This window comes from Chrysochloris asiatica, unplaced genomic scaffold, assembly GCF_000296735.1.
Source record: "Chrysochloris asiatica unplaced genomic scaffold, ChrAsi1.0 scaffold00378, whole genome shotgun sequence".
Lineage (NCBI taxonomy): Eukaryota > Metazoa > Chordata > Mammalia > Afrosoricida > Chrysochloridae > Chrysochloris > Chrysochloris asiatica.
In genome coordinates this window covers 560904-586199 of record NW_006408896.1, presented here as the reverse complement: position 1 = coordinate 586199, position 25296 = coordinate 560904, and the positions used below count along the sequence as shown (strand labels likewise).

The following is a 25296-nucleotide window of genomic DNA, read 5'->3' as shown; positions in this document are numbered from 1 at the left end:
TTGGTATGGGTTTCAGGTTCCAAATTACAATAGTTCTCAAAGAAACCACTACTTACCGAGTTTGGTCTCTAAGAATAGCCACCATGTTCTGAAAGGCTCTGCTCTTTTCCAGTCCCACATCTGTGTGCAGCTGGATTTCTTCATATTCTTTTGTGAGAGGGTGATGTGCTGCTTTCAGGGGAGTCCAGTTGTCTTTCCTAAAGAGAGTTTTGTAAAAAGAGATTTGCATAAATGTAAAACATTGCCAGTCTTCTCACTCATTCGTTATGGATCTGTGAGAACAGCATGAAGGCTGAGGCATCAGACTTCTAACTTCACAAGGGGAGAGCTGGCCTTTAGCCTCAGCCCTAAGCTGATTCCTAGGAGGTGAAGGTCAGACGTACCGCCCGCCTCCTTTTCACCAGCTGTCCCTCCATGGCAAGCTCTGCTAGGTTTGATCATTTGTTGCAATGACCACTCAGAACTCACAGACAATACGCACAAGCATGGTGTTAACAACTACAATTCAGGAGTAAGAATGGCTCAGTAGCACAACTTCTCAGCCAGACTCTCAGCCCATGACCTCTTGGCCCTTCGGATCCCTTGGGCTGGCCTGGCCTCTGCCCTGCTTGAGACAGTATTATGAAGTTCGTCAGCAATGCCAATAAGTGTCCAGGGGCACCCCACTCCATTAACAAATCTCGTACCTGAAGGCATCAGCTCTGTGGGTTGGCAGTTCTAATACTATTGGCAAGTGCCCAGAGGCTACCCACTCTACCACCAAGCAAACTGTCTGTGGAAGGCCCTCGGCTTTCTTGTTCCATGGACCAGGAAGCCCCCCACATCACGTCACCAGGGTCTTCTGGTCCTGCTGCCTCTGCTGCTGCTGTTTCTCTGCTCTCTGTGGGTGTTTCTGATGTTACAGTGATCTGCGCTCTATTCCTGGAACCTCTTCTTGGTGGGAGTGGTCCCCTTCTGTTCTGAGATTGGATCTCTTTTAAGCCTAGCAAGGCGGCAAAATCGACCAATCCCCTCACTAGGGTTCCATAAGCCTTATTTGCATAATTCCACCTGCACCAGCTGCCATTTGTCTGGCATTTGTTGTACTGTGATGATGTGTGTGTTGCTGTGATGTTGAAAACAATGCCACTGTATTTTAAATATCAGCAGGATCATTCACGGAGGACGGGTTTCAGCGGAGCTTTCAAACTAAGACAAACTAGGAAGAAGGAATAGGCAGACCACTCCTGAAACATTTGCCACTGAAAATCTTATGAATAGCAGCAAAACATTGTCTGATAGAGTACTAGAAGACGAGCTCCACAGGTTGGGAGGTACTCAAAATACAACTGAGGAAGCGCCGTCTTCTAAAAGTAGGTGGTGGTGATGTACCGTGAAGTTGGTTCCAACTCATAGCGACCCTGCACAGGGTTCCTGAGGCTGTAAATCTTTCTGGGAGCAGAACGCCTCATCTTTCTACCATGGAGTGGCTGGTAGATTCAAACTTTGGACTTTGTGGTTAGCAGTCCAACTCATAACCCACTGTGTTAACAGGTCTCCTTTAATGACGTGGATGGAGCAAATCTTTCACAACCTTCATTTGCTGGAGGGGCACAACACAGAATGAAAACAAATGCAAACATTCATCACTGATCAGAATGTGGAATGTACGAAGTATGAATCTAGGAAAATTTCAAGTTGTAAAACTGAAATAAAGATCAATATCCTAAGCATAGAGAGCTTTACTTCTTGGATAGTTCGGATGCCTTTAGTACCCCTTTCTTGCCTTAGTTAGCTCTGGTCAAGACTTCCAGCCCAATATAGAATAAGGAGCTCTGGTAGCGTAGTGGTTACGAATCGGGCTGCGAACCTTAGGGTCAGTGGTTCGAAACTACCAGCCGCTCCGCGGGAGAAAGATGAGGCTTTCTACTCCCGTAAAGATTTACACCCTCGGAAACCCTGTACAGGGTCGCTATGGGTCGGACCCGACTCGATGGCACTTAACAACAACAACAACAACATAGAATAAGAGGAGTGGTGAAGGACACCCTTGCCCCCGCCTCCGCTTGTAGGGGAATGCTTTCAGTTACTTATGGTGAGGGATTTTTCTTCTACTTCTATTTTGTTGATGTTGGATTTTGCCAAACACCTTTTCTGTGTCCTTTGTTTTATTTTTGCGATTGATTATCTTGATAATTTTTCTAATATTGTGCCATCCTTAAATACTTGGCATGGAATCTCACTTAGTCACAATGTTGGATTTTTTGATGTGCTGTTGTATTCTGTTGCTAGGATTTTGTTGAGAATTTTTGCTTCCATATTATGAGGGATATTGGTCTATAATTTTATTTTTTTTAATCATATCATTTCTTGGTTTTGGTATCAGGATTATTGCATGATAGAATTTTGTAAGACCAACGTCATCCTCATTGCAAATGCTTTTTTTCCACAATGTAAACAGTATCTATACACACATAGCTCATCAGATGGGATACGCAGGAATCAAGTCCCCTACATCTGTGGAAAGAGATGACGGTAACATCAGTCAGAACCAGGCCAAGGACCAACTGTGGAACAGATCCTCAATAGCTCATATGTAAGCTGAGGTGGTCATTAAAAAGAAAGAAAATACCAAAATAGATGTCAAAAGAGACTCTGAAACTTGAACTTAGATTCTGACTCTTGAACATAGAGTAGCTAGAGGAATAATGAAAGGAATGAGGACATTAAAGAACTAAACAGAAGATTTCAAATGCCAGCGCCAGAAAACAAATTATTATAAGGAAATGTGCAAAGACTGGAGTTAGAAAACTAAGAGGGAAGAACACGCTCAGCATTTCTCAAGTTGCAAGAACTAAAGAAAAGAATTCAGGTCTTGGCTTGTAATATTGAAAGATTCTATTGGCAAAATATTAAAAGATGCCGGAAGCATCGAAAGAAGATGGAAAGAATACACAGAGTCACTATGCCAAAAAGAATTGGTCACAACATTCAACTCTTTCAAGAGGTAGCACATGACCAAGAGCCTATGGTATGGAGGGAAGATGTTCAAGCTGTACTGAAGACACTGGCAAAAAACAAGGCTCCAGGAATTGATGCAGTACAAACTGAAATGTTTCAACAAACCAATGTCTGGGCAAGTAAAACTGCAAGACACCTACCTGGCCAACCAACTTGAAGGGATCTTTACTTGTGCCCATTCCAAAGAAAGGTGATCCAATGGAATGTGAAAAATTTCAAGCAATATCCTTAATATCACATGCAAGTAATATTTTGCTGGAGATAATTTTAAAATGGTTGTAGGAGTGCATTGACAGGGAGCTGCCAGAAATCCAAGGCAGACTGAAAAGAGTACATGGAACTAGGAATATCATTGCTGATGTTAGATGAATTTGGATGAAAGCAGAGAATACCAGAAAGATGTTTACTTGTGCTTTATTGACTATGCAAAGGCATTTGACTGTGTGGACAACCCCTGGATAACATTGTGAAGAGTGGGAATTCCAGAATAATTAGTTATGCTCATGAGGAACCTATATACGGACCAAGAGGCAATTGTTGGAAACCCAGTTAGCAGTCGGGTATGTTCATCCCCCAGAAACCAAAAGGGCAAGAAATTCAGTACTAGACTGGCAGCCAAGGGGGTCCGCACTGTAACCCGACTACTTAGGATCTGGAATCTGAGGCAAAGGATTGATCTTGCCCACTAGGTACCCACAGAGCCCTGCACCCACGTGTGACTGGGCCTTGAAGTCTGCATGCCTGGACCCTGGGAAGCTGCTGCCCGTCTCCTTGCCCTCCATACCCATCCTGTGTTTACCTCAATGGTGGTCTGTGAATCCCCCTGTGTGGTCTAGATTGGGCCTCCACCTGCAGCCCTGAAGGCCACTGGGAGGTTGTGTGTCCTCTCTCCTCTGTCACCCACAAGTTCCACTCTTCTGGTTCATTCCATTCTGTGACAGGGGAACTGAGACTCAGGGTCATGAACTAACTTGACAAGGTCATCTGGTCAGAGGTGGCAAAGCAGTTAGGTTGAACCCTGCACCTAAGATGAGTTGGGGTAAAGAGGGGCATGGGTGAATCCCTCAGGGTAGGGGGGATAGGGGTGAGCAGACCCATGTGCTCTGTCCTCCACCAGCAAGTGGAGTTGAAGGGAGCCTCCTCCCCCCCAATGTGGGGATGCTACTGGGGACGCCTGAGGGGAGGTACAGCAGAAAGTACTGGGGGTGCCCCGAGACCCTGAGGGCAGAGAGAGGCACCCGAGCCCCACAAGAGAAGGGGCCTCTGGACATATGGCTGTACCCCAGGGCCCCTGACTGGCTATAGGGGTGGGTACAGGTCAGTGTGGTGTTTCCTCTCCTGACCCATGTGTGGACGAAGCTCCTGGGGACAGAGCCAGCTGGTGTGCATCTGTGGTGCCCTGTGTTCTTAGACAAGGCTGTCTTCCAGCTGGGGAAGTGGGAACAACTGGGCCAGGCTGGGGTTGCCAGGATTCCCTTCTGCTTCCCTCCCTCACTGTCCCAGGGCCTTTGCACTCGCTGCTCCTCTTTCCCCAGACACCACCTGCCCAAAGTTCCCAGGTCTGTCAGTCCCCCAACTGCCCCCCAGCCCTCCTGTCTGTGGGCATCACATCTTGCCCACCTCTCAGGTCCTGATGTTTGGGGTTTCACTATTCCTTCAAGAACTAAGTTCGATAGGGAAATCATGGTGTGTTAATGAGGAGAACAAAGCTGGTCCCCTGTGAAGGACGGGACACACATTGAGGTGCTAACTGTTATAGGGGAGCATAAAGCTCGGGAGTTGGAGTGGGAGGGGGCACTGGAAGTGGCAAGGCTCACCCAAAGGTGGAGAGTGGGGAGTCACACAGATGTCTGGGGAGACAGAGTTCAGGCAAAGGGAATTGCATTGCCAAAGGCCCTGAGGTGGGATTCATGGCCTCAAGGACAGCAGCAGACCAGTGTGGCTGGAGTAGGAGAGGAGGAAGGAGGGAGGAGGGAGGGCCAGGCCCCCTCCTGCCCTGACCCTGTAAGATCTGACAGGAGACGGAGACCAGTGAGCATGTGCAGCCAGGGGAGACCTGGGCAATGCCATCCACAAGTAGGCAGAATCAGTAGGTAGATGTGAGAGGAAAAAGAGAGTCCAGAGAGATTCCAGAAAGTCAGGGCTAAGCAACTACTGTTAACAGAGAGGGAGGGCAATCAGGAGGGGACCGCCCAGCCCAGGGGTGTTCGTGAGGAACTGGGCAGGCACTGGTTTAGGGAAGGCCCTACAAAGGCACTCGCTAGCTGTACATTCACGCCTGCATTTCCATATTGTCTGTCTTTCCCCATCCAAACATCTGGGCTGTGCACCACTGTCTCCATAACCCAGACTGTCCAGTGACGGCCCAGGCTGCTGATGGGCACACGACTTGTGTACAGGGGAAGCCTGCATTTGTGGTTCCATCACTCCATTTCCAAGATGCACTTACTCAGCTTAAGGTCTTTGCTTTAGTTTTAGGCCTTTAAAACAGGAAAGGGAAATGGTTAATGAAACACAAAACCTGCCATGGGGTTGGTGGACAGATGTGGTTCCTGGTGGGAAGAGGCTGGCCTGGGCCGGAGATGCTATCTCCTTGTGACCTGAGGGAGACCGGGTTGTTTGTGATGTGTCATAGCATGTGGCTGTAACAGTGTGTCTAGTCTAAGATGAGTGAGGAATGGACTGTCCAGTGGCACCAACTAACCTTATGTGTAAGTGTGCCAGCAGTGGGCTTGTGTGCTGTGTTTGCACGTCAATTTATTGTTTTTTAGAAAGATTGTATTCCAACAGGAGAGTGAGCATTTATAAAAGGAACAAAATTAAATTTATGAGAGCAGTTAACATATTTGAAGCTTTTAAAATTTGTAAACAGAACCCAACATCCATTGGTCCTTTTGGAGTTACCATCAAAACACGCTAGATACCAAATCAGGAGAAAATGGAAACACACCCCCACACAGAAACCTGTTGGACAATTGGGTTGTTTCTGTCTTTGGCTATTGTGAGTTAGGGTACACTGATGAATGGATCCACAAAATGTGGTATGTCTATGTTGGTGCTGTCGAGTTGGTTCTGACTCACAGAGACCCCAGGAAACTCGCCTGGTCTTGCACCTTCCTCACAATCATTGCTCTTTGGGTCCATGGGTGCCACCATGTCAGTCCATCTCATTGAGGGGCTTCCTTTTTCTTTTTAACAAACGTTTTATTGTGAATTGAGTGAAGGTTTACAGACAATATCATCAGCCTTACATTCAACAAATCGATTACAATCCATTCCACGCAACCAGTTAGCCTGCTTCCTCCACGGTGTTCCTGTTTTCATTCCGCCCACCTTCCTATCTCTTCTCAACTTTGTCCTTAGGCATATATTGCCCTTTTGATGAGTCTTCCTCTTTCTTGCTGACCCTCTACTTCACCTAGTTCTTCTCCCATGGGACTGGTCCCTCCTGATAAGATGTCCAAGGTCTATGAGGCAGTCTGGCCATCTTGGCTTCTAAGGAGCATGCTGGTGGTATTTCTTCCAAGGCAGGTTGATTTGTTCGTCAGCGAGTTCACGATCGATTCAGGATTCCTCACTACCACCATTCTTCAAAGGCATCACTGCTTCTTTGGTCTCATTTATCTGTTGTACATCGGTGCCGTGGATCATTAGTCAGTCATGAAAAGGAATGAAGACCTGATACATGCTACGTCACGGGTGGCCCTCAGAAACATGGTCAGTCACAATATTGTTATGATTCTATGTACATAAAATGTCCACACACCCGTACTCTCACTACCACCGAGTCGAAACGTATTCATAGCAACCCTGCAAAGCTTTATAGGAGCAGAAAGCCTCATCTTTCCCCTGTGGAGCAGCTGGTGGGTTTGAACTGCCAACCTTGTGGTTAGCAGTCCAGTGCTTATCCTACAAGTGTCATTTTGTTGTTGCTGTTTTTAAATGCCTTTGAGTTGGTTCTGACTCATAGAGACCCTGTATAGGGTTTCCAAGGCTTTTTAGATCTTTATGGGAGCTGTAAAATGTCCAGGACAGGAGATTGATCTATGGAGACAGAGGCAGACTCTATCCACTTAAGGCTGGGTGGTAAGGGGTGATGGTCAGAGAGGTTCTGAGGCAGAGTGTGTGACTGGAGGAGCAAGTCTGTGACTACACTAGAAACCAATGCTTGTGTACTTGGAACAGATGAATTGTGTAACATATAAATTATATCTCAATAAAGTTGGGCAATGAATAAAGACGACCATAAAAGAATGGATCCATTTGAATTATGGTGATGGAGAAAATTATTCAAAGTGCCATGGACTGCCAGAAAATCCAAGAAATCAGCCTTGGAAGAAGTAGAGAAGGTGGGGAAACTTCGTCTCAGACCTCAGGCATGTTATTAGGTGGGACTAGTCCGTGAAGAAGAATATCGTGTTTGGTAAAATGGATGGTCAGTGAAAAAGAGGAAGACCCCCCAGTGAGATGGACGGGCACAGTGGCAGCAACGGGCTCCAGCGTGACAATTGTGAGGATGGCACAGGATGGCAGTGTTTTGTTCTGTTGGGCACAGTCACTGTGACTTGGAACTGACTTGACGGCCGCTAAGGAAAACAGAGCTGTTATAAAACGAACAGAAGAGAGATTAGTGAGCTGAGGTTTTGAATTTTAAGTGCGGTACTCAAGTTTTTAGGCCCTGATTATGCAATGGTTAAACACTTGCCTGGTAACCAAGAGACCAGTGGTTCGAATCCACTAGCATCTAAAGGAATCTTTTTACTTTCAATATATTAATAGAGTTTGTGGTGTGAATTCTGCGATGTTGAATAAGGGCTGAACTCACACGGAAAGGCCTTCCACGCTCATCACACTCAGAAGGTTTTTCACCTGTGTGTATTCCCTGACGTTGGATAAGACCTGTGCACCCACTGTGCGCCCACTGAAGTGACCTGGTCCTGTAAAGATCACGGCCTAGGAACAGTGGGGAAAAGGTCTCCTCGGGCATGTGGTTGCTGTAAGTTAGAATTACTCTACAGCACACAGCTCATGTTTTAAAGCCTAGTCAGACCTTGGGTAGTAGTTTAATTATCGCTCCTCTGTGCATGGGGGTTAGCCTCTAGGGCAGCCAACAAGAGCCCCTGAAGGTCCCAGAATGCTTCATCACAGGCCATATCTGGAGAGGGTAGCGAAGCGGGGAAGGAGATGGACACACAAGAGTCTGGGGTCTGTGGGGGAAAGAAGGAGGGGCTGGGGACTGAGGATAGAGCAGAGAGAGGAGGGCTGTGGGAAGGGTCACAGACCTCAGGACCAAGAGGAAGTCTGGACCCAGCCTCCACCCCAGGCTCCCACACCCTCTTCCCAGGAAGCAGTGCTTCTGCCAACCCAGAGATTGTAGGTGACTATGTGTCTTCTACTGACCCCGCCGCCCCACCCCCACACTCTCTGGCTCATCCAGGCAACTTGCTTGGGTCTGCTGTCCACCTGCCCCTGATCCCCCTGTGTGCCTCACCCGGCAGGTCCCAGACCCTCATGTTCCCCGGGATAGGCTGCGCATTCCACCAGTGGGCTCCATGCCAGACAGGATGGGGCTGGGAGGCCTGAGGTCATCCGCTGTTAGTTTACAGAGGAGCGTGCGGGGCAGGGACACAGAACCACCTGACTGCAGGCCAGTGCTCAGCTGGACAGAGCTCTGCCCAGTCACTCCCAGGCAAGGAAGGGTCCCACCAGACACATGGTTTAGCACAAAAACCGCCTTTATTGGTGGCTAGATCCAAACACCTGTCCCACCTCCTCTGTTGGCACGTTGGCCTCATTCCCTGAGGTTTGGGGGCTCCAGACTCAACCTCAGACCACAGAGTCAAAGGGGCTCCCTCCTGCCAACTCCAAGGTCCATCTGGGGACGGGCCATCACTGAGTATGCAAGGGGGCGCGCTGACAAGGGGTCCTCAAAGCTGCAGGACATCGGAGTTGTCCGGGAGAGACTTGGGAAGGCGGGGAGACACACCAACCTTTTTCTGCCACAGCAGTGAGGATTAAGGCACTCTTGGCTGTCTGGGTTCTATTGAGGGGAGGCCCGAGCTTCTGGGGGACTCCCCCCGCCCACCCTGGGGTCACCATCTCAACAGAGCACTGCTATTTTTTCCGCCGGGGTGTCTGTGCTCCGCTGCTGCAGCTGTTGGGGGCTAGAGTGGCCTGCTTGCCCGCAGCTCCGGGCTCCTTCTTGGAGGCTGTCCTGTGTTTCTCCTCCCTGTTGGGTGGTGGAGGGCTGGGGACCAGCAAGGCCTGCAACACCCTAATGGCTGCTGCGGCCACAAGGAGACCCCAGAGCAGGGTGGGGGCCTCCAGGGGAGACAGCTGGGTCCGCACCCAGTGCAGGGCGTGGGTCAGGGGGCTGCTGGCGCTTCGTGGTCGTGGTGGGCTCTTGTCCTGAAAAGGAGGCACAGGTGAGGATGGTCTCCAGGTGTGCGGCCACCCCTGAGCCCTCACCAGTTAGCAACCAGCCCTACCTGAAGCCCAAACTGTCTGAGCAGGGTTTCCAATGTCGGGTCCCCTAGGGTCACTGGTGGGAAGAACTGCTCCACCCATTGGCGGCGCCACCACTGGCTGTGGTAGGAGGATTGGCGATTAGAATGGGGCGGGCCGACCCAGGCCCCTCCCAGCCCGCGCCCCAATTGACCTCTGCTCCTCAGGCTGCGTGAACCAGTAGTTGTAGCGCTGGGCGCGAATGTAGGTGGGCGGCTGCTTGTGGAAGGGGTATCTGGTGAGGTTGTTCTGTACCAGGCGGATCACTGTGGGGCGGGACGGTAGGAGAGGAGGGAGGCTCAGCTCCCTTGGTCTGCCCTATACCCATGCCCCAAAATGGCAGACCTGCCAGGAGATTGGGATGATTATCCTCCTTAACGTTCAGGCAGAACCCCATTTACACACATCGAGCCCCGCCTCCTCCCATCAGGTCCAGGTATCCCATCTACTTTCTTTCGAACCGCCCCCGCCCACCTTCCCTCCACCCGGCCCTACCCTCCCATAATCCAGCCACCTACTCCACCCCGTCCAGCACTCCTTTCTTTACCTGGCTCCGCCCAGTCTAGCCTTCTACCCTAACTTCCGCCCCCATTGCTTCCTCCCCTTCCCAGGCCCCGCCCCTGTCCATCTGCTCTTCACCCAGTCCCGCACCCCCCCCCCATCATCCTTCCACCACTGTCTCACCTGGGTCCACCCCACCCCTCAACTATCTTCCCTCCAGGCGCCCGGCCCCGCCTTCGCACCACCTGGTCACGCCCTGGCCCCGCCTTCCCACCACCTGGCCACGCCCTGGCCCCGCCTTCCCACCACCTGGCCACGCCCTGGCCACGCCTCCGCCTGTCCCGCCCTCTCCCCTCCGGCTCACCTGGCTCTTGGCCCTGCAGCAGTCGAAGCACTAGGGCGGTGAACCAGGGGCTTTGCGTGTGTGGTCCCAGTGCTGCGAACCACATCTGCCAGTCCAGGCGCGGCTGGTGGGGTGTCACAATGGGCGGTGGCCGGCTCAAGTTTCCGGGCTTGTACATGAACTCAATCTCCTGCCGCACACAGTGGGTAGGGGGGATGTGGTCAGAGACCCATGGGCCGGTGCTCACCGGGCCGTCCACCATGGAGGCCGCCTGCGGGGGCTCACCGTCCACTGATGTCCGTCATAGCTACCCTCCAACACCACCTCGGGCCTCCCACCCAAACCAGTCATCCGGCGGAAGAGGCCATAGGAATTGGTCAGCTGTAGGTGTTCCACAGCGCCAAACAGACGATGGGCTCCGGTCCAGAGGCGCCCGTGGGTGTCTGGTTCCATGTAGGAGTAGGGTACCTGGAGGCAGGTGGGCAGAGGTCAGTGGGGTCCTGAGTGTCCATAGTGCAGCCCTCCTTCCCCAGAGGCTCACCAGGCTGATGGTGAACAAGGCCACTGTGGCCGTGCCAAAGATGGACAGCTGGACCAGAGACCAGAGTTTCCACAGCCACCCACGCACCTGCGTCCACCTGAGGGAACCAAGAGTGGTCAGGTCTGGGGGTGGACCACCGTCACCCCATGTACCCCTGCCTCCGGCCCGTGTACCTCCAGAAGGCAGCCAGCAGTTCCCAGGTGAGGGAGGCCCCGCCGAGCCACATGGTGGGGAGCATCACTGTCTTCAGCCACTGGGAGAACTGATGGAAGGTGAAGTCTGTGGGGGAGGGGAGTGGGTGTGAAGGCAGGGGGGAGGGGGGCAACTTGTCTTCTGGCCTGCAGTCAACACTTACTGGTTCTGGAGTGGACAGTGTGCTGCTCCCAGTTCACTTCTAGGCTGAAGTAATGGATGGTGCCATAGGCCAGCAGCGCATAAACTGTCAGCTCCAACAGCAGGGTCAGTGTGGTCAGAAAGGTCTTGGGCCAGGCTGTGGGGAGGATGGTGAGGGGTGACTGGGGATGGGAGTGGGGAGCTGTGGGAGAGCTAGGGCAGGGGCCGTGGGGGCTGAGGCAGGCCGCACTTACAGGCTGCTATTTTCTTGCGGCGGGCTCGGCCCCATTCAGCACCCAGATGCTCGTCATCGAGCAGGGCTGTGCTGAGCACCAGGGTGAGCAGGTTGAAGAAGTTGTAGTTGCCTGTGATGATGATGAGGATTTGCAGCAGCACCTGGGTGGGGGTGGGGGAGCCTGTACTCAGAGCTGGAAGGCCAGCCCTGGAGCCCACCTTGACGGGCCCCTCTAACATCCAGACCTCCATGTCTCCTTCCCCACTCTAGACCATGTCCCAGCCACCACTTGCTGGGCAACTCAGGCTTCTGACCGTCCTCCCCCACCATGGCTCATTTCCGCCCTCCCTCGTGCCTCAGCGCATGGCGTGTGGCCCTTCTCCACCTGGTCCCTGCTGCCCTTAAAGACCAACACACTGCAGCGTGGCTGCCCCTCACCCCCTGCAGGCCTACGCCTTGTGATTGCTGCCTCTCTGCCCAGGGGTGCTGAGGAGGTTCCCAGAAATTGAGTCCCGCTCACCTGGGAGTAGAAGGCGGCCAGGCGCAGGCGGCGGAGTGGGGCGAAGAACAGAAGCGGCATGGCGATCTCTATGAGGAAGGTGGACGCCACACTAAGCCTGTGCAGCCAGGCGGGCAGGTGGTGGGCGAACCAGGCTGCGGGCGTGGGCAGGCACTGCGTCTCGTAGTGGTAGGTGAGCGCTGCAGGGTGGGCAGGTGGTCAGGGTTGGCCGGAGCTCCCAGTCCACCCCAGGACCAGGCCAGGATCCTCACCGGTGAGGCCCCACCACGCAGGACAGCGGCTAGTCAGCTTAACCACACCCGAGGCAAACATGAGTCGGAACAGCAGCCAGCGCACTAGCCAGAAGGGGAGGTCCTCATGGGGCCTGGCTCCTGCGGGTCCACCCTGCTTTCCAATGGGGGGCTGCCTCAGTGGGGCTACCAGCATGGCCAGGAAGCCAGTCTCCAGCAGCAGGGAATCCCTAGAGGATAGGAGAGTACAAAGGGTGCCCCCTCACCACCATGACTGCCCCCCAGCTTTCCTGCAGCTGAGCCCAGAATACTCACCACTGGAAATAGAGGAACACCTGGCCCACCTGCAGAAAGAGGGGTTGGCAGAGGGCACAAGTGAGTCTGGGGTCTGGGCAGGGTAGAGATGTGTGAGGCAGGGAGCATCCCCACTTGCCTGGCATGCCGACAGGTAGGCAGCCCAGAGCAGCAGATAGGTGAGGCGATGGCGAAGTACACGCAGCAGCAGCGCGCCCAGGGCTAGCAAGGTGCCCAGCAGACTCAGCAGCTCCAGGCCCTGCGCAGTGTCCAGTCCCAGCCTGGGAGCCTCCCACAGCAGTGACGGCATCTCCCATAGCTGCTGCCAGCGTCCCTTGCCCTGGGGCCGGAGAGTCCTCCGAGCCGGCAAGATGCCCCCGGCACCATAGAGGCCTGTGGAGGGCACGTTAAGTCTAGGGCACTGCCCTTGCAGGTTAGGAGCCCCCCTCCCCCGCCCCAACAGGCTAGGACCCCCTGGTCAGACCCCGCACACCCTCCCTGATCTGGGTTAGGACCGCAGATCTCTCCTTACTGGACTCCCTAGGTCGGGATGTCCAACCCACAACTCCTGGTCTGAACTCTCCTTTCTACCCACTGATATGCGGAAGTTTCACCCACCCCCCAATAGGTTCTGCCCACCCCAGGTCAAAACCCGGTATCCCATGGGAAGCGGACCACTGCTCATACATCTACACCCACGATCCCTGCGGCCCGCAGGATACGGACAGCTTCCCCCTGCCCCAGTCCCGAGTTCAGGATCTCATTCCGGTCCCTTGCCCACAGACAGCAGAGCATCGGGTGGGGAGCGGACACTGGACCCCCGAGCACGGATTGCGCTGTGTCCCACCCACGACTCCCTCACCCGGGATCTGCATGTAGAGGGAAGCGAAGGCGAACATGAAGACGGCGGCCACGCCCTGGAGAAAGAGCTGCCGCGGGAGTCTGGAGCCCGCCATGTCCACTACGCGGCCTGCCACAGAAAGAATTCTGAGGCCTGCCAGGCCCCGCCCACCCCGCTACGTCCCGCCCCTCCCGGTAAGCCGACACAGCAGAGGCCCCGCCCTTTATTGGCCCCGCCCCTACGCAGGCCAGCCTGCTGCGCTCGCCGCGGCTCTTCCGGTGCGCTGGAGCCGGCAGCGCACGGCTTCACTCTTGGCAGGCCTCCGCTTCCTTTTGCGTCATAGGTATGCGCGCGGCGACGGGCGCTGCGTACTTTCCTGGGCGGGAACAGAAAAATGGCGCCAGAACTAGTAGCGGGCTGAAAACACTGGCCCCCCTCGGAAGCTGGGCCTGCGGTCCCAGCCCACCCCTGACGCGCGCCCGGCCCCTACTGGACATGGAGGACGTGGAGGCGCGCTTTGCGCATCTCCTACAACCCATCCGCGACCTCACCAAGAACTGGGAGGTGGACGTGGCGGCCCAGCTGGGCGAATATCTGGAGGAGGTGAGGGCGGCGGGACAGTGGCGCGGGGCCAGCGGGTCACGGGCCGGGCCGGCTCCGCTTGATCTCGGGCGCCGCTTGTGACATTAGCCCTGAGTGACCATTGCAGGTCGCTGCCCATTAGTGAACCTGGAGTTGTGACCGCTTTTTCTCTGACGAACTAGAGCAGGCGAGCGTCTTCGCAGTCTATGTTTGATCCTGTGTGTTTGTATGTATGTGCGAGAGAGGGCTGGAGCGCTGTGTGAAAGGGCTTCCTCCCACTTTGCAGCCACCCCGGTTCCATCTGACAGCCGAGCCTGGGCTGCACCAAGGTGCTGCCCGGGTCTCCCCGACACTGAACCTCGTTGTGCCGACTCAGGGGACGCTGAAGCGGCACCCCTTACTCCGGCTGCAGCCCCCTCCTTGAAACATTCTCATTTTCCTGTACGTCACTGGCGACTTTTTCTCCTCGCACGCTCTCTTCAGGGAGCCCTGGTGGCGCGGTAGGATAAGCACTGGACTGCTAACCGCAAGGTCGGCAGTTCAAGCCCACCAGCCGCTCCTTAGGAGAAGGAGGAGTCTTTGTGCTCCAGTTAAGGTTTACATCCTAGGACCCTGTCCTCTGCGAGTCCGAGCCGACTCCAGACGTGGGCTTGTTTCGCTTTCTTTTGGTCTCATCGCTCAAGCAGGAAGCTTCCCAGGGGGGCTTAGCTATAGAATGGTTTTGTGTTTCCGACTGTTCATGTGACGTTCCCCCGAGATGTCACAGCGGCATTAAAGGCTTTGAAAGTGCAGCTCTCGGTTTTTCTGCTCGTCACACAATGGCAGCGCTGTGCAGCCAGACACCACGGTATCTCCTTCATCCGTGGGTTCTGGCCTTCCTGCTTCCAGACGATGGTCGGAATTCACCTGCTGTCCGTTCGCGCTGGTCCGGAGCACCAGCGTCGCTGAGAAATCAGATCAGAGCTTTCCAGCCACTCCCTGCCTCTGCTGTGGCCCCGTGAATTCACGTGCCCTTCAGTAACCAGTGTAGCTCTTAACAATTCAAAGTGGTCCCCAGGTCTGGAACCGGACGAATTTCTAGGGAGCCGTGTTCTACCAAACAGTAGGCAGGTCTTTAAGGGGCCCAGTGACACTGACGAGGTATGTACACCCTAGAATAATCAATCACTGCAGAGATCAAAAGGGCAGATTTGTTTGTGGACTAAGTTTAGAAGGAAGGAAGGACTGAATAGGAAAAAAGGGAGGATCAGAACATGGGACCAGCCCGTGGGGTAAGTGATACAACCTTGTGGACGTTGCAGTCAGACAGAAGTTGTATGAGTTGTTCACTGGATAACGAATTTGCTCAATAACCTTCACCCAAGTCCCAAGAAAAGGTTGAAAAACAAAATCAAGGTTGGGCGCCAGCACTGTACTGCTTAAAGCCCACCCTTCCCGGGTCTCCTCGGCCCATCGGGCTCTGGCCTCGCCGCCCTTTTAGCCCCGTTTGGGCCATTCTCTGTCGTATTCTTTTGCACCAGTCAACCTGACATCTTCCTCCGCACTCTTGCTTGAGGGTCTTCACACTTTGTACTCTCACTTAGAACGGTCTCCCCCAAGGTTTTGTACAAGGGGGCTTAAAAAATTATTGGAAAAATGGAATTAAAAGACAATGGAATTTTTTCCACATACTTTTGGAAGTCCCTTTACATGACGAATCCTTCTCATTCTTTGGGTCTCGGCCATCAGGTTACTTTGCACATTTTAGAAGACTTAGTGTGATTTGCTCTTCAGCTTGTTCATGGTGTGTGTGTATGGAAGTTCTGGGAGGTACAGTTCCGCTGGCTTCCTCTGCTTCACTGATTACTCGGCACACAGTACGAGTGGACACTTGATCTGTTGTTTGACCTTCTCTGCTCCGACACAGGCTGCTGGGAAAACAGAGAACCATGCCAGGTAGAATCGTCGTGGATTCAGGTTTCCAAACTGAGCAGGTCCTTGGAGACACCTGATAAATCCGCTCCCCTGCTCCTCTCCTGCCTCCTGTTTCTATGCATACTAACTAACCTCTGCCCGTGAGGTTCTGATCGCTGCCTCCGAGTTTGTCAGCGTCCTCCCTTTACCCTTCCAGGTAGCATGTTCTTTTTTGATCTGTCTTATGTCGCTGTCCTCTGTCATCCTCAGCGTCGTTCAGTGATGCTGAGGGTCTGCTGGTGATAAACCTGAGGAGACAGTGGATGACAGTAAATTGCAGCTCCTGCTTTAATCAGACTTCCAGTCAGGTGGGGAGAAGTAACCATGCAGAGTAGAATTATAGTTAACATCTTGTGCTGTATGCATTTATATTCATCTAGTTGTGGTGTGATATTGTACGGTAAGCAGTGGACTGCTAACCGCAAGGTCAGGGGTCCAAACTGAGCTGCTTCTCAAGCCATATACAATGTTGCTGCAAGTCAGAACTGACTCCACTGTGCTTAACAACAGTCCTCAGGAAATTCCTGTTTCTTCTCATCTCAGAGAAGAATGAGGCACAGAGATGTTAGCTGACAAACTAAAGTCTGTGTTCCCAACCACTACGCAGCACCTTTGTGTGGTCAACTACCTGAATTCTGAAAGAAACGTGTGAAGAGTTTCACTGGGGACTTCATCTTGTTTGTGGTAACAGCAGATGCCTAGATGCGTTCCAGGAGGTGGAAAAGGTGTCTGTGTGACTCTGTTTTGGGTTTTCCATTAGGATTCTGGGAAGTCTTGGTGGCATAGTGGGTTACATGTTGGGCTGCTAACCTCAAGGTCAGCAGTTCGAGTCTATCACCTGCTCCACAAAGATGAGACTGTCTTGGAAACCATGGGGAGCGGTTCTACTCTGTCCTTTTGGATCACTGTGAGTTGGAATTGAGTTGGTTTGTGTGTCAGGATTTTAGGGCAGCGATATGGTTCACTTTAGGATGGGTGCTGGCTGGAGTACAGAGGAAGCATGGGAGGTAGGACGAAGAGAGCCCTGCAGGATGCTGTGGGCGGGCTGAGGGAGTCACCGTGCACATGGAGCAAGATGTTGGCAGGAAACTGAGAGGTGAACAAGTGCTGAGGAGGGAAGGGGCTAGATGCCTGGACACCAAGGTTCCTGGGCAGGTGTTTGTGGGAGCGCATCTAGACATCAGTGTGGACTTCGAGATAAATTTCCATTCACACCCCCAGATGGACGTGTGAAGGGAGCTGAGTCTGGGAGTCGTTACAGGTGGAGCTAGGTGACTGAGGTGTCCAGCCTGCCTGCTTTCCCAACCAGCCCACACGCTCCTTCCTCCCTTTGGTGGTGGCCCCAGCCTCTGGCTGTCCTTGGTGTGGTGTGTTTGAAAGGCGTTGGTTTTCCTAAACAGCAGCCCCCTTCTCTGCCAGGCTGGTGTCTGTTTGGTTTTCAGGCTGAGCCCTGGCATCACCACTGCCTTCACTCGGTCAACAGACACTTATTACTCACACCAGGGCCAGGCTCCGCACCTGGGGCTGGAATCACTTTCAGGTAGCTCCTGGCCCAGTAAGGGGACAAGGGCTGTGGGCAGACTGCACTGGTGGAGCGCGCAGAGCCCACAGCAGGGTCCAGATCAGTGGGAGTGGGGGGGCTTGCAGAATCGCTCATGATAGAGCTGTCTGCAGCACCTGGGTCTCAGGACAGCTATGGGGGCGTGATCCCAAGCGGACCTTCACAGTGCCCCTCACTGAGGGGAGCCGTGGAGGATCTGTCAGATAGGGCTGGGGGAGAAGCTGGCATACGGCGAGTGGTAAGGAAAGGAGGGGACTGATGTTTCAGCTGGGGAGGAAAGGAAGAGAACTTACCCCAAGTGTCTCAGGTTCTCCAGGGATGGACATCCTGTCTTCCCCACCCCTGAGATTTCTCTTCTTGGGTGGGGCCTGTGTGCTGGAGAGTGTGGGTAGGGTTCTGACTTGGGGGTAGACAGGTGGGTATTGTGCGGTGCCCGCCCCCCTCCTCACAGGAACCTGTCACTCTGGCGGACTGGTCTACCATACACTCTGGGAACCTCCTTTTCCAATATGGTTGATCCCAGAGATCATAGAAATGGAGGGAATCAGATCGCACCTCCCCCAGAAAAAGGGAACCCACAGTGGAGTGGGAGCTGTCAGGCGAGGGGCAGCTGCTCTGGGCAACCCTGGGTGGCCAGCGTCATTTGGTGGGACTGGGGGAGAGTGGACAGGATAACCGGGGCCCCACTCTGACGGGCTCCCTGCCCCCTGTCTGCGGTGTCTTGCAGCTAGATCAGATCTGCATTTCTTTCGATGAAGGCAAGACCACGATGAACTTCATTGAGGCAGCGCTGCTGATCCAGGGCTCTGCCTGTGTCTACAGTAAGAAGGTGGGCCTGCTCGGGGCTTGTCCTCCTGACTCCTCAGCTCCACTCCCCAGTCCGTGTCACTTCAATGAGCAGCTTGGATTTGACGTGGCTTTGCATGGTGTTGGTGTTGGTGTTGGCGTTCCCTGTAAACAGGGTCAAGCGCACACCAGGTGGCACGCCTGCAGTCTTGTCATCCTCGCAGTTCCAAGGGACCTCGTAGCTGCCTGAGACACCAGGGTCGCAACTAGAGCTGTGGAGGTGGTCGGGGGCCAAGCAGGAACTGCTGAACAGAGCTCAGGCCCTGTGGGAGGAGCAAGAGAGGGGCGTGGTCATCAGGGCCTGGGGGAGGCCTTCACTGGGTGCCCGGCAGGATGGCCTCCTTGTTGGGTGTGAGAGGGTGTGGGCAGAGGAAGTGAAGGGTTAGTGCTCCGGGTCACTCACTTCTGGAGGCCCCCTCACGCTTGCTCACTCGCTCGCTCTGCCGGCAGGTGGAGTACCTGTACTCGCTGGTCTACCAGGCCCTTGATTTCATCTCTGGCAAGAAGTAAGTACTGAGGGTGGTGTGGGAGGTGGCCGTTGGGGCTTCCGTGAAACTCACATGGGGGTGGACCCTCTCTCCCAGGCGGGCCAAGCAGCTCTCCTCAGCGCAGGAGAATGGGACTGCTGGGGACGGCGACAACGGGTCCCTTCGGGAGCCCGAGGATGAGGTGAGACGCGTTGCCGGGTGGCCCTGCCTGGGTGGCTGGCTCCGGACTCTGGCTGCCTCCGTGACTAGCATTTCCCCGTAGTTCCTGTCCCTGGATGAGCTGCCCAACGAGCGGACCTGCGTGGACCTGAAGAATGACCAGGCTTCGAGTGTGAGCACCACCCGCCCTCTGGCTCTCCTGAGACGATCCGCTGGTGGGAGGGGTTGCCGGGCAGTGTGGGGGACACAGCACTCACCCCAGCTCCTGGCCCTCTTGCAGGACGTGGTCATTGTGCCCCTCCTGCCCATGGCCCTGGTGGCGCCGGATGAGGTGGAGAAGAACAGGCACCCCCTGTACAGGTAGGGGCTGTGCCCGACGGCGGGGGATGGGCGTGGGGGTGGGCTCGTCTCCACAGTGGATGTGTTTTTGTCAGCACAGCAGTCAGGGGGAAGTCCTGGCCAGCCGGAAGGATTTCAGGATGAACACATGTACCCCCCACCCCAGAGGAGCCTTCATGCTGGAACCTGTGGGTCTGGGCCCCCAGGAGGACCAGCTGCCGAGAACCCAAAATGGTGAGCAGCTGGAGACAGGGCCTTTCAGTGGACACCAGTGTCGGGTCCCCCGCCTGCTGAGTCACCGATTCCCAGCTGCCACCTGGGTTACGTGACTCTCCTCCCTCCCAGGCCTTCTGCTCCACTCCGGATGGGTTCTTGGGCCTTGTCCCTTGTCGTCCCTGTCTACCTGACTTTGTGAGCTGTCAGGGTCAGAACTGACCTCACTCGGATTATCTGACTCAAGGGGCCTGCTGGCTCTGCAGACACCGGGGAGGGCCTTGTGGAGGGGACTGGGTGGGCTGATTGACATTTCCGCAGACCCCGGGAGCGCTGAGGAGCAGCAGCAGCCAATGGAAGTCTCGTTGGACGGGAGCCCTGCGCCTGCGCCTAGCTACTCCCCAGAGCCAGGTAAGAGCACCCCGGTGGAGTGTGAGAGAGGGCAGGGTGCTGAAAGGGAACAGTTCCCTCAAGTTAAAAAGGAATGTAGGCATGCAGGTGTAAGGGCAGCGTTTGCAGAATAGACCGAGCTATGCAGCGTCTACACCCAGAACCCAAGTCTCCTTCCCCCTGGTGTTTGGCCGGGGGCACCCCCACCTCTCCACGGGCACGCTGTCTCCCTCTACGCTCGCATCTCAGGGTTTTGCTCTCCTGTCCTGCTCTCCCAGAAGGCCCAATGGCCCAACATGGGGAGACCGACGGGGAGGACAACGTGGAGGCAGACATAGATGCAGAGCTCCCTGAGGCCATGGTGCCTGAGGTCCCTCAGGAGCCGAGCCCACAGCAGGTAGGACCCACTGAGAGCAGACCGGCAGAGGCAGGGCAGGGCGGCTAAAGCTGTTCCAAGTCCACACTCGGAGTGGGAGCATCAGTGTTCTCTGGCCTCCCTGGCCTCAACTGCAGGGCCAGGTGGGGGTCTCTGCTTACCGGCCTGGGCAGTGCTGAGCCCTCTGCTGGTAAATCCACACCTCACACCTCTCTGAGCACGACATCCACTGCTGTGTGTGGGGGGGTGGGGTGGGGGGGTAGGTAGGGAGTGGAGGATGAGGTGTGGGAGGAAGATGAGGGACTGGGAGGAGGGTGAGGGATTGTGGGAGGAGGATGAGGAGGTGTGGATGGAGGGTGAGGGATTGTGGGTTACCTTTGCAGAGTGCCGACCTGCCCCAGAGGTACATGCTGAGAGAGAGAGGGAAGGCCCCTGAGTCCACGCCCTGGCAGAAGGTGTGTGAGCATCCCACCCTCCCCTCAAGTGCTGTTGCTTCATCTACCTGTTTCCCCCTCCCCGCCTTTCAGCACCTCGTCTTTCGCACACACCTTCTTTGAGGAATGTTCTCCCCAGATTAGCTCCTCTTGCAGCTCTGATGTACCTCCACTACCACCCCCCTCTCAGCATTTGCTTGTGTTCTGTGCTTAGAAGGCCCCAGACCCTTGGCAGAGCCTGGACCCCTTCGATTCACTGGACTCAAAGCCCTTTAAGAAAGGTAACAGGGGTCATGAAGATGTGGGGGGTGAGTGTTGGGTCCTGGCCGGGAGCCTGGTGGGGGGACCTGCAGTTGGGCTCTAGGACAGGGTCCCCACTTGTCCCCAGGCAGGCCCTTCTCTGTGCCCCCCTGTGTGGAGGAAACTCCAGGGCAGAAGCGGAAACGGAAGCGGGCCACCAAACTGCAGGACTTCCACCAGTGGTACCTGGCTGCCTGTGAGTGTGCAGGCGGGGGTGGGCAGGGAGGTGGCAGGCCTTCGGATGGGCTCCTGTTGACCAGAAAGCTCTCCCAGATGCTGACCACACTGACAGCAGGAGACAGCGGCGGAATGGCCCATCCTTTGCAGGTGAGGCTGGGGTCCAGTGGCTAGGCAGTCCCTGGCTAGGGTGGGCAGGGGGTACCTGGAGGCTACACAGAGCCTCTATCTGCAGACATGGAAGTCTTGTACTGGAGGCATGTGAGGGAGCAGCTGGAGACCCTCCGGAGGCTGCAGAGGAGGGAGGTGAGTACCATGTGCTGGGGCCGTGCCGGCGGGCCCTGGATGGCAGGTGGCATTGCCCCTTACAGGTGCCTCTTTTGGACAGGTAGGGGAGCAGTGGCTGCAAAGGGCTGAGGGGTTGTGGTCCGAGGAGGAGCAGCAGCTGGATGACCCCCTCGAGCACCTTGGGGACGCAGGTGGGAACCTGGTTACTGGTGGGGGGGCAGCAGTGTCTGGGTACCTGCTTACAGTCTTCCCATCTCCCAGAGGATTTCCTGGAGCCTGAGGATTACTTGGAGGCAGAGGGGACGAGACCTGAGGAAGCCAACGACCTAGGTAGGGTCAGGAGTGGGCAGTGGGCCAGGTGGTAAAAAGTGGCCTTGAAGCTAACCCCAGCTCACGGTCGCCTTTCTCCCAGATGCCGAGGCCAGGCCGCCATCCCTGAGCTATGAGGAGCTGGTTCAAAGGAATGTGGTAGGCCTGGGTCCGAGCTGGCAGGGCTGGGGCACCTTGGGTCCTGCACAGTAGGCCGAAGCCTGTGTCTGTTCCCCAGGACCTCTTCATCGCCACCTCCCAGAAGTTCGTCCAGGAGACAGAGCTCAGCCAACGTATCCGAGACTGGGAAGGCACCATCCAGCCCCTGCTCCAGGAGCAGGTGAGCCAGTGGGTTCCCTGCACAGTGAGACCCTGTCCCCAGTACAGGAGCGGTGGGCTGGGCGCCACATGGCTGGGTGGGCCTGCAGACAGCACGCCCCTCTCCCGACTCAGGAGCAGCACGTGCCCTTTGATATCCACACTTACGGGGACCAGGTGGTCTCACGCTTCAGCCAGCTCAATGAGTGGTGTCCCTTTGCCAAGCTGGTTGCTGGCCAGCCTGCCTTTGAAGTGTGTCGTTCCATGCTGGCTTCCCTGCAGCTGGTGAGTGGCCCTGGGGCAGGGGTGGCAGGTGGTGGTTTCCAGGACCCTGGCTGACGCCTCCTCCCCTCAGGCCAATGACTACACAGTGGAGATTGAGCAGCAGCCTGGGCTGGATGCTGCTGTGGACACCATGTCTCTGAGGCTGCTCACACACCAGCGGGCCCACAAGCGTTTCCAGACCTACGCAGCCCCCTCCATGGCCCAGCCCTGACCCAGTATACAGATAGTGTGGGGAGAGGGGAGGCTAGCGGGCCCCTTGCCTCGTGTGTGCTGGACACAGGATACCTGCACCTTGGCTGGCCCAGCCTAATAAAGTGGCATTGCCATTCCAGCTGCCCACCAAACAACTTTAAAACTGCTCTGTGACGAAAGGGGTGCCCAGCCCTCTCCGCCTGGCTCCTCTGGGAGCTGAACTTGCATTGTGCCGCCCTCACACAAATGCGCACGCGCACACACGTGCTGCTTGGGCTCCTTTAATGACTTGCAGGCAGTGTAGCTCAACCCAGGACACTGCGGAAGGCAGCCATGTGTCGTTGCACACTGTCTGCGATCTGCCCGGCCGACTTGCTCCGGCTGTAGTAGTCGGTGAAGAGGCCGTCAGGGTTGAGCAGGTAAATGGCGATGGAGTGGTCCACGATGTAGTCCTGGTCCTCATCCTTGGGGCCAGCGCTGTAGTACACACGGTAGCTCCGACTAGCCTGGGCCACCTGCTCAGTGGATCCCGTCAGACCTAGCAGCCGCGGATGGAAGTCCTGCACGTAGCGAGCCATGGCTGCTACGTCATCGCGCTCAGGGTCCACAGTGACAAAGACAGGCTGGACAAGAGGCAGGCTGGGCTGGGCCTCCAGCCGCCGCACCACCTCCACCAGCTTCTCCAGCTCGTCCGGGCAGATGTCTGGGCAGTGTGTGAAGCCGAAGTACATCAGCACCCACTGGCCCCGGAAATCAGCTTTGCAGCGGGCCTGGCCCCGGTGGTCCAGCAGGCTGAAGTCGCCCTGGCCCACGGCCACCTGGCGCAGAGCCTCTGTGCGCTGTTGCTGCCGCCGCTGCTCCTTCTCAAACCTAGCAGCCAGCCAGGCCCCGCCAAGCCCTGCTCCAAACAGGGCTGTGATGAGCAGCCTGGTCCGAAGTCCAGGGCCCTGGGGTGGGCCTTGCCCTGATAAGAGCCGGGGCCTCGGAGGCATGGCTTTGCCTCCCAGGGTTCCAGGAGGCAGTGAGATCAGTGGCTTGAGCTGGGAGAGTCCCTGCCAGGCCTTGGGTGCCCGAGCCTGCAGTAGCAGCATGGACCTGACCCCTGTGAAAGGAAATGTGTCAGGAGGCAGAAGGGGGCCACCGCTCTGAAGGACCCTCTCAACGCTCACACTTAGCTGCGCTCCAAGATTGCCCTGAGCAGAGCTCCCCGAACCTTCAGTGTTCACCGCTGCATCTGATCCGCCCTAACCCGCGGCCTCCCCCACCTGGTCCCCATCCGCTGGTCCTGCGGCTGTGCCTGCCCCCTCAAAGGCGAAGTTTTTTTCGGTGCGCTTGTCTATTTGTAATAAACACCTCTTTCTTGGAAGGAGAATGAGTCTAATTTTAAATCTTCAGCTAAGATGTCCGCTCTCCATTCCAAACTGCTTGGGTTCACGTGCGGGCCTGCCCTCCACACTCGAACCTATGCTTGCTCTGGTGACGGGACCACGTCCCTTCCACTGGTCACCACACCCTCCCTCTTCCCGACGGCGCGGGCCCCGCGGAGCATTGCGGCGCGTACACGTGCAGATACTGCCCCGGGGGCTGGCGCCCTCCCCGACACCCCTGCTCCCCAGCGGACCTCGCGGCAGGAAGCGCGGACTCGGCTCCGTGCGCGCTGGTAGTTTACCGGGTTACCGGAGTGGCTTGGTGCTAAAGCGCATGCGTTAACGGTGCTGCACAGGCGCAGAAAGGCAATGCGAGTGGCCCGGCTTAGCATTTCGCATGCGCAAAGGGTCGTCGGAAGGGTTTTAGGTCACGTGTCTTGTAATGGCGCTCTTTCCCCACCCCGTGGATCTTTACCTTCGTTACTCTCTGGTCCATCCTCTCGCGCCGGACACCGATTAGGACGGAGAGGCGGGCGCAGCCACGCAGCTCTGGGACCTAATTTTGTTTCTCCCGGGTGCGCGCGGATAAGCGGCGAATGAGCCCGCTCCTAGAGCACGAGCGCCCCCTACAGATTACGGCACTGGGTTCGTCCGGTGCCCGCTGATCCTGGGCGCCCCTGCGATGGGGCGAGGGTCTTCCGCGTCCACGCACTTACCGTGTCCGGAGACCAGGTCCTGCAGGCCCCAGGACAGCGTCTCCTCCACCTCCTGAGGCCTAGTGGGTGTTGATACAGGTTTGGGTGACTGTGACCCAGTATCAAAGTAGTGTCCACCTCCACCTGGGACACGGAGCACTAACCTCTAGGAACTCTGAGGAGCTGAGGGGTCTAGGAGACTGTGGAAGACAACTGGCCTGGAGGCTGCAGTAGGGAGTCGCCCAGCTATAGAGGCACGAGGGGACAGAGAAAGGGATAGGATGGATGGGTGACCAGGCTGCAGACAGCACGTATGACGTGGACTGTGGGTCACACCAGGAGACGTGCCCACCACGTCAACACAGGCACAGGGACCTCACGTGGGGTTACACTACACACACACACACACACACACTCACACTCCGCTCCCAACGTGAGGCTACACCTCAGACTTCTTTGGTACAAGTGCTCACCAGCTCTGCTGCCAGCTTAGGTCCCCCAAACTTCACATCTACCACTAGACCTATCCTCCGTGGCCTTCTTACTGAGAATGTAGGCTGTGGGGTCGTGGGCAGGGAAACTGGGGGGATAGAGAGCCTGGGGCCTCCTGGGAGGGAGCCACTGACCCCAGGATACTGGGACCCCCAGTGGGTTGAACTCCAGACCACTCTGCAGGAGTTGA

At 55.8% G+C, this 25296-nt stretch overlaps 3 protein-coding genes across 3 annotated transcripts; 1 reads left to right on the top strand and 2 right to left on the bottom strand.

Annotated features, from left to right (window-relative positions):
* Nucleotides 1–9114: 9114 nt before the first annotated feature.
* Nucleotides 9115–13457, bottom strand: LMF2 (lipase maturation factor 2). The gene is made up of 14 exons (XM_006876389.1): nucleotides 13364–13457; nucleotides 12641–12894; nucleotides 12523–12551; nucleotides 12229–12437; nucleotides 11978–12156; nucleotides 11477–11618; nucleotides 11245–11379; nucleotides 11063–11168; nucleotides 10890–10986; nucleotides 10634–10816; nucleotides 10370–10538; nucleotides 9659–9770; nucleotides 9489–9585; nucleotides 9115–9408 (listed from the first exon to the last, which is right to left on the bottom strand). The coding sequence occupies exons 1-14, from the start codon at nucleotides 13455–13457 to the stop codon at nucleotides 9115–9117; spliced, it is 2100 nt and encodes a 699-aa protein (XP_006876451.1).
* A 380-nt stretch (nucleotides 13458–13837) lies between these two features.
* NCAPH2 (non-SMC condensin II complex, subunit H2) lies at nucleotides 13838–22571 on the top strand. The gene is made up of 20 exons (XM_006876388.1): nucleotides 13838–13945; nucleotides 18166–18267; nucleotides 18735–18790; nucleotides 18869–18953; nucleotides 19035–19103; nucleotides 19212–19291; nucleotides 19371–19504; nucleotides 19805–19901; nucleotides 20147–20270; nucleotides 20633–20704; nucleotides 20898–20964; nucleotides 21072–21179; nucleotides 21257–21310; nucleotides 21396–21466; nucleotides 21549–21639; nucleotides 21710–21778; nucleotides 21861–21916; nucleotides 21996–22097; nucleotides 22211–22360; nucleotides 22431–22571. The coding sequence occupies exons 1-20, from the start codon at nucleotides 13838–13840 to the stop codon at nucleotides 22569–22571; spliced, it is 1836 nt and encodes a 611-aa protein (XP_006876450.1).
* Nucleotides 22572–22857: 286 nt separating this feature from the next.
* Nucleotides 22858–24311, bottom strand: LOC102833114 (protein SCO2 homolog, mitochondrial-like). The gene is made up of 2 exons (XM_006876409.1): nucleotides 24065–24311; nucleotides 22858–23654 (listed from the first exon to the last, which is right to left on the bottom strand). Exons 1-2 carry the CDS (start codon nucleotides 24309–24311, stop codon nucleotides 22858–22860), a joined length of 1044 nt encoding a protein of 347 aa, XP_006876471.1.
* Between the last annotated feature and the right edge of the window lie 985 nt (nucleotides 24312–25296).